The sequence below is a fragment of the Geotrypetes seraphini genome, chromosome 5, assembly GCF_902459505.1.
Source record: "Geotrypetes seraphini chromosome 5, aGeoSer1.1, whole genome shotgun sequence".
NCBI lineage: Eukaryota > Metazoa > Chordata > Amphibia > Gymnophiona > Dermophiidae > Geotrypetes > Geotrypetes seraphini.
In genome coordinates, this window is record NC_047088.1 from 206,671,980 (window position 1) to 206,689,804 (window position 17,825).

General features: G+C 45.7%; 1 protein-coding gene across 1 annotated transcript in view; it reads left to right on the forward strand.

Moving 5' to 3' along the window:
* Positions 1-17,825, forward strand: part of LOC117360618 (sodium channel protein type 2 subunit alpha-like) — a 349,967-nt gene that overhangs the window by 78,370 nt on the left and 253,772 nt on the right. Inside the window, exon 8 of the mRNA XM_033944654.1 lies at positions 16,191-16,254. Within this exon, the coding sequence (XP_033800545.1) occupies positions 16,191-16,254 (64 nt within the window). The remainder of the gene's footprint in view (positions 1-16,190; positions 16,255-17,825) is intronic.

The following is a 17,825-nucleotide window of genomic DNA, read 5'->3' on the forward strand; positions in this document are numbered from 1 at the left end:
GGCAGTGTTCTTCAAACTTTTGAAACCTATGGACCTGCGGAAATAAAATAATTATTTTGTGGACCGGCACCAGTCTGCAGACCGGCAGTTGAAGAACAATGGGCTAAGTCGTGGGCCAGACCCCACCCATCTCTACCCAATCTCCACCCCAGTCCCTGCCCCCATAATAGTACTAATTGTAACACCATTTTTTCCATTCATTTTTCATATATATATATATATATATATATATATATATATATATATACACGCACACACACAGACACATACATAGACAATATCATCGTATTAACAACACATAATGGTTAACCACAAAATTAAACTACGCAAAGCACGGGACCAAAATCCAAAAGTGCTAATACATACAAACAAACCCTAAGATGCAAAACTCTGCATGCAGTACAACCTCAGAGGAAAAACAAATGCATTTCTTCCTGAAAAGTACAAAATACAGACAGCAGATATAAATTCTCAAAACTGACACAATTCAATCACTAAATTAAAACATTAAATCATTCCATCTACCGTTGTTGTCGCCCTCCCTCCATGCTGTGCCTTGCCTTCTGGCTTGCTCCCGCCTGGCTATTTTATGCGGCCCCCCCCCCCCCCCCCGGTGTAATCTTCGGGCCGGCTCTCTCTTCCTCAGTGCTGCAGTGCACAAAGCTGTGGGCAACAGCTCCTTACGTATCTCGTGCCTCATCTGGAAGCCTTCCCTTTGACGTTGCGACGTCACAGAAAAGGTTTCCAGTTCAGACACAGGACGCGCGTAGGAACCTCTGCCCATGGCTTTGTGCACTGCAGCATTGAGAAAGAGGGAGCCGGCCCAAAGACAACACTGCATCGATCGCACCGTGGACTGACAGCTGAAGAGCACTGTCTGGGGCTTGATGCATGTGGACCGGCAGGAAATTTCTGTGGACCGACACTGGTCCACGGACCGGTAGTTGAAGAACACTGGCCTAAGGGACATATCATACCTAGTGTAACTCCATCATTGTCCTTAGACCAGGTTAACTGTTTTATCAGGATTTTATCATGTACTTTCCAAGGAGGAGACTAAGTCACAGTTTCTATCACTGGAGTCTAATTGTGCTATAAACTCTGCTAAAAAGACAGATTAATCATTTTTACAACGGCCTAGATGGCAACGCCCTTCTAATGGGAAAAGCTGTTTATAGTGACAAATTATTGCCCTGTCTCCCTCCCCTTCTTATGCAAGCTACCTTAATGTGCGGTTAACTGCCTTTGTCTTAACTTTCTTTCATCTCGAGCTATCCTCAACCTGCTTAAATCTGGCTTTCACTCTCTTCATTCTATGGAAATTGCCCTTGCTAGAGTCTCCAATGACCTTCTTCTGGCCAAATCCAAGGTCCTCTGTCCTCATCCTCCTTGATCTATCTGTGACGTCTGACAGTGTAGATCACTACCTATTCATCAGTACACTGTCCTTGGTGTTTCAGGGCTCTGTTATCTTATGATTTTCTTCATACCTTTCCCATTGCACTTTTAACATAAGCTCTGCAGGATCTTTTTCTGCAGCCATTCCACTTTCATTCAGTGTACCTCAGGGCTCTGTCCTGGGATCTCTTATTTACTCCATCTAGACTTCTTTCTTTGGTGCTCTTAATATTTTCCCACAGCTTCCAGTATAACCTCTGTGCTGATAACTCAGAAATCTATCTCTCTACACCTGAAATTTCTACAGGAATCCAGGCATGAGTCTTGGCCTGCCTATCTGACATTGCTATCTGGATGTCTTGCCGCCATCTAAAATTAAAAATTTGGCCAAGATTGACCTAGGAAATGACACGGGGACAAATTTTTCCCCATCCCCGCGGGAACTCATTTTCCTCCCCCTTGTTGCTGCCCTACCCTATTCCTGCAAGCTCTGTCCTCATCTGCACAAGCCTCAAACACTTTAAAAGCAAAGGTGTTTAAAGCTTGTGCAGTTAAGACAGAGATTACAGGAATGGGACCGCCAAAACACACGGGGACGGGAAGGGGAAATTGAATTCCTGTGGGAACGAGGAAAAATTTGTCTTCGTGTCATTCTCTAGACTGAACTCATCTTTCCTCCTAAATCCTTCTTTCCCCTTTGTCCTTTCTCTATTTTGATGGATAATGCTCTCATTCTCCTTATTGCATCAGCCCGCAACCTCAGGGTCATCTTTTACTTGTCTCTTTCCTTCTCTCTGCATATCCAGCAAACAGACAAATCCTGTCATTTCTTTCTATACGGCGTTGCTAAAATCCAGCCTTTCCTCTCTGAACATGCTACCAAGACCATCCATGCTCTCGTCACCTCCTGCCTGGACTACTATAACATGCTTATCCCAGGACAAGCAGGCAGGTATTCTCACTAGTGGGTGATGTCATCCAACAGAGCCCCGATACGGACGTCTCACAAGCATATTTTGCTTGAAGAAACTCAGAAGTTTCAAGATGCCCGCACCGCGCATGCGCCAGTGCCTTCCCGCCCGATGCTCCGGGCGTGTCTCCTCAGTTCAGGTAGCTAGCAGAGAAGCCAACCCAGGGAAGGTGGGTGGGACGTGAGAATAGCTGCCTGCTGTCCCTGGATAACAACTGTTACGGTAAGTAACATTGCTTTATCCCAGGACAAGCAGGCAGGTATTCTCACTAGTGGGTGACCTCCAAGCTAACCTCAATGGGATGGTGGGAGAGTTGGCAACTTAGGAGAATAAATTTTGTAACACTGTTTGGCCAAACTGTCCATCCCGTCTGGAGAATGTATCCAGACAATAATGAGAGGTGAATGTATGAACCGAGGATCAAGTGGCAGCCTTACAAATCTCCTCAATCGGTGTCGATCTGAGGAAGGCTACAGAGGCTGCCATTGCCCTGACCTTATGGGCCGTGACCTTACAGGGAAGGGGTAATCCAGCCTGGGCATAGCAAAAAGAGATGCAAGCCGCCATCCAGTTGGAGATCGTACGCTTCGAGACAGGGCGTCCCAACTTGTTCTGATCAAAGGAGATGAAAAGTTGTGTAGCATTTCTGTGTGGTTTGGTGCGATCCAGGTAGAAAGCCAAAGCACGTTTACAGTCCAGAGTGTGAAGAGCTGATTCTCCAGGGAGAGAATGAGGCTTTGGAAAAAACACTGGAAGGACAATGGATTGATTGAGATGAAATTCAGAGACCACCTTAGGCAGGAATTTCGGATGAGTGCGGAGAACCACCTTGTCATGATGAAATACTGTGAAAGGCGGGTCCGCCACCAAGGCCTGAAGCTCACTGACCCTGCGAGCAGACGTGAGGGCCACCAGAAAAACCACTTTCCAAGTGAGAAACTTTAGTGGAGCCTTGTTGAGAGGCTCAAAAGGAGGCTTCATAAGTCGAGAAAGGACAACGTTGAGATCCCAAACCACTGGAGGAGGTTTGAGAGGAGGATTGACATGGAAACGTCCTTTCATGAATCTGAAAACCACAGGATGAGTAGAGAGGGGTTTCCCTTGTAGAGGCTGATGGAAAGCCGCAACAGCACTCAAGTGGACTCGAATAGATGTAGACTTGAGGCCAGACTGAGACAGGTGTAAAAGATAGTCCAATACAGAAGATAGGGAGGCTCGCTGAGGCTCCTTAGAATTGGAAATACACCATGAAGAAAATCTAGTCCATTTTTGGGAGTAGCATTGATGAGTAGCAGGCTTCCGGGAAGCCTCCAAGACATCCCTCACCGCCTGCAAAAACTGGTGAGGAGCTACGTTGAGAGGAACCAAGCTGTCAGGTGGAGAGACTGCAGGTTGGGATGGAGCAGAGATCCTTGATGCTGAGTAAGCAGTGAAGGAAACACTGGAAGAAGGAATGGCTCCCTGCTGCTGAGTTGAAGTAGAAGGGAGAACCAAGGTTGTCTGGGCCACCGAGGAGCTATCAGAATCATGGTGGCCTGGTCGGACTTCAGCTTGACCAGAGTCTTCTGAATTAGAGGAAATGGAGGAAACGCATACAGAAAACGATTTCCCCAATCCAGCAGAAAGGCATCTGCCTCGAGGCGATGAGGAATGTAGATCCTGGAGCAAAATTGAGGCAGTTTGAAGTTGTGGGGAGCAGCAAAGAGGTCTATCTGAGGCGTCCCCCATTGTGCAAAGATCTGATGAAGGGGCCTGGAATCAAGTGTCCATTCGTGAGGCTGGAGGAAACGACTTAAGTTATCCGCCAAGACATTGTCCTTCCCCTGAATGTAGACAGCTTTGAGGAAGGTGTTGTGGCGAACCGCCCAATCCAAGACTCTGAGAGCTTCCTGGCAGAGTTAGGCCGAGCCCGTGCCCCCCTGCTTGTTGACATAATACATGGCGACCTGATTGTCTGTACGAATGAGGACCACCATGTCGTGAAGCAGATGTTGAAAAGCTTGAAGAGCATTGAAGATGGCTCTGAGCTCCAGAAGATTGATCTGATGGAGCCGGTCCGCACTGTTCCAGAATCCCTGAGTGCGAAGACCATCCAGATGAGCTCCCCAGGCATAGGTCGAGGAATCGGTCGCGAGTACCTTCTGGTTGGGAGGAGAGTGAAACAGTAAACCTCTGGATAGATTCGAAGAGGTCATCCACCAAAGTAGAGACTGCCGAAGAGCAGGAGTGACTATGATGTGTCGAGTCAACGGGTCTGACACCTGAGTCCATTGAGAAGCCAGGGTCCACTGAGGAATCCTGAGATGAAGTCTGGCAAAAGGCGTCACATGAACTGTAGAGGCCATGTGGCCCAGGAGAACCATCATGTGTCTCGCTGTGATGGACTGGCGAGAAGATACAGACTGGCAGAGACGAAGAAGGGCCTCCATGCACTGAGGAGGAAGGAATGCTCTGAGACGAATGGTATCCAGGACTGCCCCGATGAAGGGGAGAGACTGGGTAGGCTGTAGATGAGACTTGGGAAAGTTGATCTCGAAGCCCAAACTCTGCAGGAAGCAAATTGTAGCCAAGGTCGCTGAAATGACCTCTGGAGCTGAGGGGGCCTTGATGAGCCAGTCGTCGAGGTAGGGAAATACCTGAAGACCCCTGTTCCGGAGTGCAGCGGCCACCACGACCAGACACTTCGTGAAGACTCTGGGAGACGAGGACAGGCCGAATGGAAGCACTCGATATTGTAGATGCCTGCTGTCCCTGGATAACAACTGTTACGGTAAGTAACATTGCTTTCTGGCAGGTCTTCAGCTAAGTCATATCTCTCTGAGACTCTCCCCTTAAATCTGTGCCGAATTCTGCTGCACGTCTCATATTTCGCCAGTGTCATGCTCACATTACTCTTCTTCTCAAGTTGCTTCAATGACTCTCCATCCATTTCCTTATTCAGTTCAAAGTCCACTTACATAACATAACACAATAAATTATTTCTATACCGCATAGCCAGTAAGTTCAGTGCGGTTTACAACTATTAAAAGAAATAATACAACAATGAGATATAATAAATTATTTCTATACCGCATAGCCGGTAAGTTCAGTGCATTTTACAAATATTAAAAGAAATAATACAACTTAATGAGATTTGATTAATTAATAAAAAGGTGTGTCTTCAATTGCTTTTGAAAATAACAGTAAGACAGAGGTTTCTGTTCCCTATCCCATAAAGTTGCCTGATAAGAGAGCAGACGTTACATAGAAACAGAATATGACGGCAGAAGAGGGCTGGCGGCCTAACAAGTCTGCCCACTCAAGAACCCTCCCTCCCACAAGTCTGCCTACTCAGGAACCCTCCCTCCCTGGGTTATCCATCTTTTAAGCATAACTCTGTAGCACCCCCACCTCTTTGTCCCATCGACTCTTGAAGTCGAGCACGCTACTGACTTCGACCACCTGGTGTTGAAGGTTATTCCATCGATCAATCACCATGAAGAAGTATTTTCTGGTGTCACCATGGAATCTTCCCCCCTTAAGTTTTAGCGGATGCCCTCTTGTCACCGTGGGACCCTTTAGAAAAAAGATTTCTTCCTCCACTTCAATGTGACCCGTTATGTATTTAAATGTTTCTATCATGTCCCCCCTTTCTCTGCGCTCCTCGAGAGAATATAAGCGCAGTCTGGTCAGACGTTCTTCATATGGGATGTCTTTAAGTCCTGAGACCATCCTAGTGGCCATTCTCTGGATTGACTCCATTCTCTTCACATCCTTTTGATAATGTGGCCTCCAAAACTGGACACAGTACTCCAGGTGAGGTCTCACCATGGATCTGTATGACTTCAGGCTTTTGGCTGATAAAGTCCTTCTGATACAACCCAGCATTTGTCTAGCCTTTGCTGAAGCTTTCTGCACCTGATTGGCAGCTTTCATATCATCCCGGATGAGTACTCCCAAGTCCCTTTCTGCAGTAGTTCTTGTTAAGTTTTCACCATTCAAGATGTATGTTCTGCATGGATTTCCGCTCCCAAGGTGCATTACTTTACATTTTTTTGCATTAATGTTTAGTTCTTTTCCTGTCCCTGCCCCATTCCTGCAAGCTCCATCCTCATCTGCACAAGCCTCAACCACTTTAAAATCATAAGTGTTTAAGGGTTGTGCAATTAAGGCAGAACTTACAGGAATGGGACAGGGACAGCGACAAAACTCACGGAGATGGAATGGGGGAATTGAGTTCCTACGGGGACGGGGACAAATTTGTCCCCATGTCATTCTCTAGGTTGGCTCAACACCAAAGATTGTACCAGTAATTTGAATGATGCAGTGTCGAAGTAAGGTCTTATACTGCGTAATTTTCATAAAGTATAAAAAACTTTCCGAACTAGTGCATTTACCTGATCCTGCATAGTTAAATATTGATCTAAAATAACATCCGAGATTTTGATAGTGGTTTGTATTAGGTACATAGTATTATTTAGTAATAGAGATGTTTCAGTAAAGTTCTGATCTGAAGATGCATCAAAAAATTTTGTTTTTTCTGAATTTAATTTTAATTTAAATTCTAGCATCCATGTTCCAGTAACCTTGAATATCTTTTCTACTTCATTTCTAATAAATGAAATTGAATGAAAGAATGGCAAGATGATGGTGATGTCATCTGCATAACTAAATGTTTTTAATCCCAGAGTAGTCAATTTTGTGCCCAGAGAAGACAGGTACACATTAAACAATAGAGGGGAGAGAGGAGAACCCTGCAGGACTCCGCATGGGCTCCTCCATTTTCCAGATAATTCATTGTTAAATCTGACCTGATATGAGCATGTTGATAAAAATCCTTCAAACCAATTGTACACTTTTTCATGTAGTCTAAACATTCGAATAATTCTACAAGATCCACCAAATCAAAAGCATTGCTCAAATCAAATTGCATGATCAACACATTAGAACCCTTACTCAGCAGGTCATGTACATAATCCAAAAACGCGGCTATCACTGTTTCAGTACTAAATGAGGGCCGAAAGCCCAATTGAGTATCAAGTAGAAATGAGTGAGATTCTAAATAGTTCAATAGCTGAGAATGAACCAAACCCTCCATAATTTTATTAAAGAATGGGATTGATGCTATTGGTCTGTAATTATTAACTAGTGGTAATGATTCTTTTTGATTTTTAACTATTGGTGTAATCAATATATGTCCATCGCTTGATGGAAAAATTCCATCATTCAACAGGTGAGACAACCAGCTGAATAAATCTGCCTTGAAGTCCATCGAAGCAGATTTCATTATTTCAGGTGGACAATGATCAAGATGGCTAACCGATTTCCCATATTTGATGTATAATCTTACAAAAAGATCCCAATTTGTTTTTTCAGATTCTTTCCAAAGTAAATCTACATGAACTACATCAGAAATGGACAGCTGCTGCTGGATCTTAGTAGACTCTGAGTACATAATGTTCTTAGATCAATAATTTTTGAGTTAAAATAATGAGCCAGCTCCATTGATGAAGGAGGGAGAATGTGTGTTGATTGTTTAAATGAAGCAGTGTCAAATATATTAGATAACTAGATCAAACAATTTTTTGTATTAGTCATTGAAGACCTAATTTTAGCTGAGTAATAAAATTTTTGTTTTTCCTTTATTCATTTTTTGTACTTACAAATGTAGTCACTCTGCAGCTCCTCAGTATCTCTCCTCTCTTATCCTTCCCTATGCTCTGCCCTGAGAACTCCTGTCATCAAGCAAATCTCTCATGGCTGTATCCTTCTCCCTTCGGCCAACTCCCGATTCCGTCTCTTCTACCTTGCTGCACCGGGACTTGATACGTCGGGTTCCATCTCTGACGGTATTCAAATCCAGACTGAATGCCCACTTTTTTGAAGCTGCATTTAGGTCTTAACCCATCCAACTTGTAAAGGACTCAGTTTTACTGGTCATTCCCTCCATAGTCGCCACCCTATCCGACTTATCATTCCCCTTCTATTCCTTACCTGAGCAGTGTACAAAGGTTCACCTTTTTGTCCTGTGTCTGTCATAATTAGATTGTGAGCTTTTTCAGGAAGGGACTGTCTCGTGTGTTTAATGTTCAGCACTGCTTGTGCCTGGTAGCACTATAGAAATAATAGATTGTTGTTGTTGGAGAAGAGATGGCTCAGTGGTGATATGATAGAGGTGTATAAAATACTGAGTAGAGTGGAAAGGGTAGATGTGAATCACTTGTTTACTCTTTCCAAAAATACTAGGACTAGGGGGCATGCGATGAAGCTAATAAGTAGTAGATTTAAAACAGACTGGAGAAAATATTTCTTCACATGATGTGTAATCAAACTCTGGAATTTATTGTTAACAGAATGACAGAAGCATCTCTTTCACTTCTACATCTTTCAAACAGTTCTGGCTTCTAGCACCATAGTATGCTCCAATGAGCCACAGGTTTAACTTACAGTTTCTCATTCAGGAGCACTAACCAGTTAAGTGCCACTGAATATCAGTCATAGCCCCACATAAGCGATTTAACCAGTCAGGAGACTCTCCTGGCTGCTGAAATCATTTTGAATATTGACTCGTTGATTTTATGTAGATGTTGAATTTCAATAATAGAAACAGAGAAACATTATGGCAGATAAAGTTCAAATGGCCCATCCAGTTTACCCATCTATAGTAACCATTATCTCTTTATCTCTAAGAAATCCCACGTGCCTATCCCATTCTTTCTTAAATTCAGAAACAGTCTCTGTCTCCACCACCACTTCCAGGAGAATGTTCCATGCATCTACCACCCTTTCTATAAAAAAGTATTTCCTTAGATTACTCCTGAGCCTATCACCTCTTAACTTCATCCTATTCCATCTCATTCCAGAGCTTCCTTTCAAATGAAAGAGACTCGACTCGTGCATTTATGCCTTGTAGGTATTTAAACATCTCTATCATATCTCCCCTCTCCTGCCTTTCCCCCAAAGTATTCATATTGAGAACTTTAAGTCTGTCCCCATACACCTTATGGTGAAGACCACACACCATTTTAGTAGCCTTCCTTTGGACCGACTCCATCCTTTTTATATCTTTTTGAAGGAGCGGTCTCCAGAATTGTACACAATATTCTAATTGAGGTCTCATCAATACTTCCTTTTTCTTACTGGCCATACCTCTTCCTATGCGTCCTATTGATAATGTATGTGATTATTGTTCAGTTTGTAAACTACTTAATCATTTATTAATAGTGCTAACATTATTGTTTATGTATCACAGGTCTCATTGCATGAAAAGGGCCTTGTAGTACATAGCACTGTTAATAAATGGCCACTATTATAAGCAATATGGGGACATTTCTTTAAATGGGTGACTAGTAGGAGCTGCTTATATAAAGGACCAAAAATGCATGCCTATAATTAAAAATGGAACGACATCTCTGTATGACAGCTATTTAGAAATCTTTTTGTAAACCGCATTGAATCCTTGTAGAAACTTGCGGTAAAGAAGAAAATGTATGTATGGTTAGGTGCAAGCACATATGTCAGCCATAAGTGTGCATACCTGAGTTCTGAAGATATGCATGTAACTTAGTATTAGTTACACACACAAGTGTGAATCCTGCCCATGTAAATTATGTACTATGTAAGATACACACATATTTAAGAAATAGCACTTAGGCAGAATTTTGGCATATATGTATGCATATATGTCATTATCCCAGGACAAGCAGACAGCATATTCTTAATGCATGGGTGACGTTACCGACGGAGCCCCGGTACGGACACTTTTAACTAGAAAGTTCTAGTTGGCCGCACCGCGCATGCACGAGTGCCTTCCCGCCCGACGGAGGAGTGCGTGGTCCCCAGTTTCTTCGTTTTCGCGGAGCGAAGAAGACGCATGTGTTTTCAACGGCCGTTGAAAAACAAATTTTTGCCTTCCCGCTCGCGTATTTTCTAATTTTTTTTCTATTTTCTCCTTCGGATTGTCTTTATTTTACTTTAAAAAAAAAAAACAACTCGTCGAGTTTTCCTTATTTTTTCAGACCGGCCCCGGCGGGGCCTGTTGCCACCATACAAGCCTCCGGTTTCGATTTTGCAGAGGCCGTCTTTCCCTTCATGCCCCCTCAACCGGGCTTTAAGAAGTGCCAGCGGTGTACACGCCCGATCTCTCTCACCGACCCGCACAATTGGTGCCTACAGTGCCTGGGTCCGGAGCATCGGGCTGACACCTGCACCCGCTGTGCTACTCTTAAAAAGCGCACATTGAAAAATAGGCAGATCCAACAAAATATTCTTTTCGGCACCGGATCTGCCATGGAATCTGCCGCGACATCGACGGCACCCCAAAAGTCGGCACCGACTACTTCGACCGGATCCTTCTTCGGGATCGCTGGCCCCAGGTAAGCCGGCTAAGAAGCCTTCCACTTCCCTTGAGCTCCCTCCTGCCACGGTTGCAACACCGGCAACCCCGGCACCGCACCGACCCCGCAAACGCTCCGCTCCGATATCGGTGAGTGCCTCGTCATCGGCCTCCTCATCGCCGGAGCGTAGAGCGGCACCTATGGTACCGAAAAAGAAAAAAGCGGTACCGGTGCCCCCTCTGGACGACCGCATTGCGGCCATACTCCAAACACAGTTACAGGAGCAGCTGCAGCAACAACTCCAACAACTCTTGCCGGCGTTGCTGGCACTGCACCTTCCGGTACAGGACTGGTCCGAGCCTCGCACCGTCACATCGGTGTCGACCCCCCTCGGTACCGCTCAACACTTCTATGCCGGTCCTCTCGGCTGAACCACATCTCTCCCAACCTGCGGTACAGACCCGCTCCGATACCGATCCTTCTCGGTACCACGAACGACACCGGTCTTCCTCTCCCGGTACCGCCTCTATACGCTCCGGCAAGTCTCTCTCTAAGACCCGCCATGCCGAGCCCTCCACACCGATGTCCCACCGTGCGCACCCCGACATCAGGGACCCAGACTTATGGGAAGATTCCCCACACGGTACCAAGGAAGACGCTTCATCGACGGACGAGGAACCCTCGGTGGCTGATACCGTTTCAAAACCTGAACAGTCCTCGTTCACCAAATTCCTCAGGGAGATGTCAGCTGCTCTTTCTATTCCCTTAGAGTCTGACTCTAAAAAGTCACAGGCCTTTCTCGATGCCCTAGACTTTGAGCAACCTCCCAAAGAATTCCTCAAGTTACCCGTACATGACATCCTACGGGAAACTTTTTATAAGAACTGACCCTGGGGCCCCTCTTTTTATAAGAACTTTTTATAAGAACTGTCCTCACTGTCCCTGGGGCCCCTCGCAAATTGGATAGCTTGTACCGGGTCATTCCCATCCCAGGGTTTGACAAGCCGCAATTGCCCCATGAATCTCTCCTGGTGGAGTCCACCTTAAAGAAAACTCAGGGCTCCAGTGTCTATGCCTCCACCCCTCCTGGCAGAGAGGGAAAAACTATGGATAAGTTTGGCAAGCGCCTTTTCCAGAATGCAATGCTGGCCAACAGGGCAAATAATTACTCCTTTCACTTCTCCTTCTACATGAAGTATCTGGTGCAACAACTCTCCTCCTTATAAAAATACATTCCTGAACGTAAGGTCCCTCTTTTTCAACAACAAATTTCCAGTCTGCTCCAACTCCGGAAATTCATGGTGCGCTCTATTTATGACTCATTTGAGCTGACCTCTCGAGCATCTGCCATGGCTGTTGCCATGCGGCGTCTGGCATGGCTGAGAGTTTCTGACCTCGACATTAACCACCAAGACCGCCTGGCTAACGCACCTTGCATTGGTGATGAACTCTTCGGGGAGTCCCTGGACTCAACAACCCAGAAACTCTCGGCTCACGAGACCAGGTGGGATACTCTGGTAAAACCTAAAAAGAAGACTCCACCTGCTCGCACCTACAGACAGCAGTCTTCCTACCAACGCAGGTTCTCGGCCAGACCTCTCAACCAGCCTCAACAGCAGCTGCGCCGATCTCGGCAACAGCATCAAACTCAGGCTCGCTCTCAGTCTCACCAACCTGCCAAGCCTCTACCTCCGTCAAAACCATCTCAGCCCTTTTGACTCTTTTCTCCAGGGCATAGCCAGTCTCCCACCATCATTGCCTCTTCCTCAGCCTATCGGAGGTCGCCTCCAACTCTTCCTCAGCCGTTGGGAGGTCATCACATCAGACCAATGGGTCCTCAACATCATTCGCCACGGCTACTCTCTCAACTTCCAGACTCTTCCACCAGACAATCCTCCCATAGAGTCTGCTTCTCACTCCTCCCAATCCCTCCTCCTCCTGAGGGAGGTCCAATCCCTCCTTCTTCTCAATGCCATCGAAGAGGTCCCCTCAGACCAAAGGGGTCAGGGATTCTACTCCCGCTACTTCCTGGTTCCCAAGAAGACAGGAGACCTCCGTCCCATCCTCGATCTCCGGGATCTCAACAAGTGTCTGGTCAAGGAAAAGTTCAGAATGCTCTCCCTTGCCACGCTTTACCCTCTTCTCTCTCAACACGACTCGCTATGTTCCCTAGACCTCAAAGAGGCCTACACTCACATCCCAATCAATCCGACTTCACGTCGCTGTCTACGGTTTCAGATACAGCACCATCATTATCAGTACAAAGTGCTACCCTTTGGCCTCGCATCATCACCCAGGGTGTTCACCAAGTGCCTTATTGTGGTGGCGGCCTTCCTCAGGTCTCACGACCTCCAGGTGTTCCCCTACTTGGACGATTGTTTGGTGAAAGCACCTACGGCTCCGCTTGTGCTACAAGCCACTCAACACACCATCTCGTTCCTCCATCTCCTGGGGTTCGAGATCAACTACCCCAAGTCGCACCTGCTTCCCACACAGCGACTTCAGTTCATTGGTGCAGTTCTCGACACCACTCTGATGAGGGCGTTCCTCCCCTCCGACCGACAACGGACCCTGCTCCACCTCTGTCGTCAGGTGCTCCTTCATCACGCCATCTCAGCTCGGCAGATGATGGTCCTCCTGGGCCACATGGCCTCGACGGTCCATGTGCTTCCTCTGGCGCGACTCCACCTCAGGACACCTCAGTGGACTCTAGCCACCCAATGGTCACAGACTACGGATCCTCTTTCTCATCCCATCTCTGTGACATCGTCTCTTCAGCAATCTCTTCAATGGTGGTTGAACTCCTCCAATCTTTCCAGGGGTCTACTCTTTCATCTACCCCCCTCACTCCATGATCATAACCACAGATGCCTCCCCCTATGCATGGGGAGCTCACCTGGGAGATCTTCGCACCCAGGGACTCTGGACCCCTCAGGAGCGTCAACATCACATCAATTTCCTGGAACTCAGGGCCATGTTCTGTGCCTTCAAGGCCTTCCAACACCTTCTCTACCCGCAGGTTCTTCTCCTGTGCACAGACAACCAAGTCGCCATGTACTACATAAACAAGCAAGGCGGCACCGGATCTCCCCTCCTCTGTCAGGAGGCCATCCGCATCTGGACCTGGGCCACGGCCCACAGTCTCTTCCTCAAGGCTGTCTATATCCAGGGCGAACAGAACTCCCTGGCCGACAATCTCAGCCGCATCCTTCAACCTCACGAGTGGACTCTGGATCCTCCCACACTCCGCTCCATCTTCGCTCGGTGGGGCACTCCTCAGGTGGACCTTTTTGCAGCTCCTCACAACCATCAGCTGCCCCAGTTCTGTTCCAGACTCTTCTCTCCTCATCGTCTGGCCCCGGATGCCTTCCTGCTCAACTGGATGGATCAGTTCCTCTATGCCTTTCCTCCACTGCCTCTGATGTTGTGGACGTTATTCAAACTCCGCAGGGACAGAGCCACCATGATTCTCATCGCCCCTCGGTATCCTCGCCAACACTGGTTCTCCCTCCTGCTCCAGCTCAGCTCCAAAGAGCCCATTCCTCTTCCTGTGTTTCCTACTCTACTTACACAGCAGCATCAGTCTCTACTGCATCCCAATCTGTCTTCGCTCCACCTGACAGCTTGGTTTCTCTCGGGCTGACCTCTCCAGACAATCTGTCTCAGCCTGTCCGTCGTATTTTGGATGCCTCCAGGAAATCGACCACCCTCCAGTGTTGCCATCAGAAGTGGACCCGGTTCTCCTCTTGGTGTCTACTACATCACCACGATCCCACCTCATTGGCGGTGGAAGCTGTTCTGGACTATTTACTTTCTCTATCCGACGCTGGCCTCAAGTCTACCTCAATCAGAGTCCACCTCAGTGCCATCACTGCGTTTCATGAGCCTATCCTTGGAAAACCTCTCACAGCTCATCCACTGGTTTCCTGGTTCATGAGAGGCCTCTTCACTGTCAAACCACCGCTGAAGCCTCCTCCAGTCGTCTGGGACCTGAATGTGGTTTTATCTGCCCTCATGAAACCTCCTTTTGAGCCTCTTGCCTCAAATTCACTCAAATTTCTTACGTGGAAGGTGCTTTTCCTCATTGCCATCACCTCTGCCAGGAGGGTTAGTGAGCTACATGCACTGGTTGCCGACCCACCTTTCACTGTTTTTCACCATGACAAGGTGGTTCTGCGTACCCATCCTAGATTTCTCCCCAAGGTGGTATCGGACTTCCACCTCAACCAGTCCATTGTATTGCCTGTCTTTTTCCCTAAGCCCCATTCTCATCCTGGGGAACAGGCGTTACACACACTAGACTGTAAGCGTGCCCTTGCATACTACCTTGACCGTACCAGGACTCACCGCTCGTCCCCTCAGCTCTTTCTGTCCTTCAACCCTAACCGTCTAGGTCGTCCTGTCTCTAAACGGACGCTTTCCAACTGGCTTGCTGCCTGCATTGCGTTCTATTATGCTCGGGCCGGTCTCTCACTGGAAGGTGCTGTCACGGCCCACAGGGTCAGAGCTATGGCTGCTTCTGTGGCTTTCCTCCGCTCCACGCCCATCGAGGAGATCTGCAAGGCTGCCACTTGGTCCTCAGTTCACACGTTCACTACTCACTATTGTCTGGATGCCTTCTCCAGACGGGATGGACACTTCGGCCAATCTGTGTTACAAAATTTATTTTCCTAATGGCCAACCATCCCTTCTCCCTCTCTGTTAGCTTGAAGGTCACCCATGCGTTAAGAATATGCTGCCTGCTTGTCCTGGAATAAAGCACAGTTACTTACCGTAACAGGTGTTATCCAGGGACAGCAGGCAGATATTCTTACGTCCCACCCACCTCCCCGGGTTGGCTTCTTAGCTGGCTTATCTTAACTGGGGACCACGCACTCCTCCGTCGGGCGGGAAGGCACTCGTGCATGTGCGGTGCGACCAACTAGAACTTTCTAGTTAAAAGTGTCCGTACCGGGGCTCCGTCGGTGACGTCACCCATGCGTTAAGAATATCTGCCTGCTGTCCCTGGATAACACCTGTTACGGTAAGTAACTGTGCTTTATTATAACATAGGTACCTAATCAGCTTGTAATTATTAGCATGTTCTTTATAGAATTACTCTGCACAAATGTACTGATTCTAGTACTGATTTTTCACTTGTTATTGAAAATGTCTTTAGTTTACTGAATTTCAGGAGTGAGGTATTCCCATCTTAGGGCTCCTTTTACTAAGCTGTGATAGTGATTATAGCACGCGCTAAACCTGTGCTACGTGGCTAGAATAACGCCAGCTCAATGCTGGCGTTAGCGTCTAGCGTGTGCAGCAATTCTGCGCACGCTAAAACCGCTATCACAGCTTAGTAAAAGGAGCCCTTAATGCTCTGCAACCAAAATTAATTATAAAATTTGGCTGTGTATTTTAAAGTAATGGTCAGTGCAACAATAATCCCCCATTCTTAATCATGATTTCTATTTGTTTATTGCATACAGTGGTGACCTTTATTTTTATTTATTGTGTTTTCGTACAGGTCATTTCTACATATTGGAAGGGGCACTGGATCCTTTGCTTTGTGGTAATAGTTCAGATGCGGGGTAAGAAAAATATCCCAAAAATGTTAATCTGTAATATGCAAACTAATTAGCAGTATGTAAGCTGAATGAGTAATGGAAGCCTCAAATTATTCATGTGGTCACCTGTCTTAATTTTTTCTATGCTATTCTGCATAACACATAAAAAAAGGAAAACTATTGGTCTTTGGATGCTATCTGAAGTGTTATAAGTGCTTCTGCTGACTACTAATAAGTGATGAGTCTGTGGGTTGATTTTGATCACTCTATATCACTACACATGGGTTTTCTTCTCGGTGTCAACATAAGTGATTTGATTTTAAGTATTCACATATGCTTTTTTTGATGGAACTTTACTTGGCAGTAAATCGCCTAGAACTGAAAGGTATTGGCGGGATAGAAGATACCAATGTAATGTAATGTAAGTGGATTTATTGTTTTAGCAGTTCTTTTGAAAAAGGCAATATCAACATTGGTTTAACATAACTTAATTGTGTACTATTCGTGAAAGTCTCACTTTTGATGCTTTCTAAATATGATAGTATGTTTTTATGAAGTCATAGGACATTTCTATGTTGAACTTATATTTGAGCCTAACGCGGTATGTACATATTTTTTTATATTACTGCTATTCCATTGCAACCATAGTCTCATTTTCATGGTGGATATTTGATATCTTTTATAACGGGTTAAGTGAGAATCATTTTATTCCAGCTTTTTTAAGGGCCATTCCAGCATATTTCCATAGATTAATGTACTTGGCACACCAATTTATATGTGCATAAGTGCATAATTCTTCACAATGTCACTCTAATTAGGGTGGTGGACCTAATCAGAAGTTCTTAAGTCCTAATTTTTTCATATTTATGGTTACATATGTTGATGTTTGCAGTATCTTTTATATATTGCTCCAACTTGAGATTGACTGTGCTCTGCATTTCCTAGTGTTTGATTCTACAAGGTATGTTTCTAACATTTTCTTTGAGTTTTAACAATATATTGTTTTAATATATTGATTTAATCAGATTTGATTATGATTTATATTTTTAATCCTCAGTTTTATTGCTTTGTGTAAAAATATAACCGATTCTGGTTTTTATGATTGTTTTATATGTTTTTTTATTTGTATACATTATGTTTAATGTTTAATCAATGTATTTATTTTATTATTAATGTGTATATTTATTGTTGTTAACATTACATGTGCCCGTTATTTGTAGACTTCCGAGGCAGGCAATGTTGGCTGAAACATGTGTGTCAAGTCATTTAAACAATAAAGCAGATATTTTGAATCAGTCAGGTATACCGTGTTTCCCCGAAAATAAGCCCTAGCATGATTTTTAAAGGTATTCCTAATATAAGCCCTTCCCCAAATATAAGCCCTAGTTAGATCCCTCCCGAATGTCCCCAACACTCCTTGACTCCATCCTTGACAACAGTACTGCCCGATTCACCGATGGCAGTACTTTCTCCCCCTCTCCCTCCCAACATGTGCATCATCTTTCCTCCCCTCTCACCCATCCCCTTGTGCATCTTTCCATCTCTCCCTCCCAACCCCTCACACAGAACCCTGCCAACCCTTCCACCCATCTGCC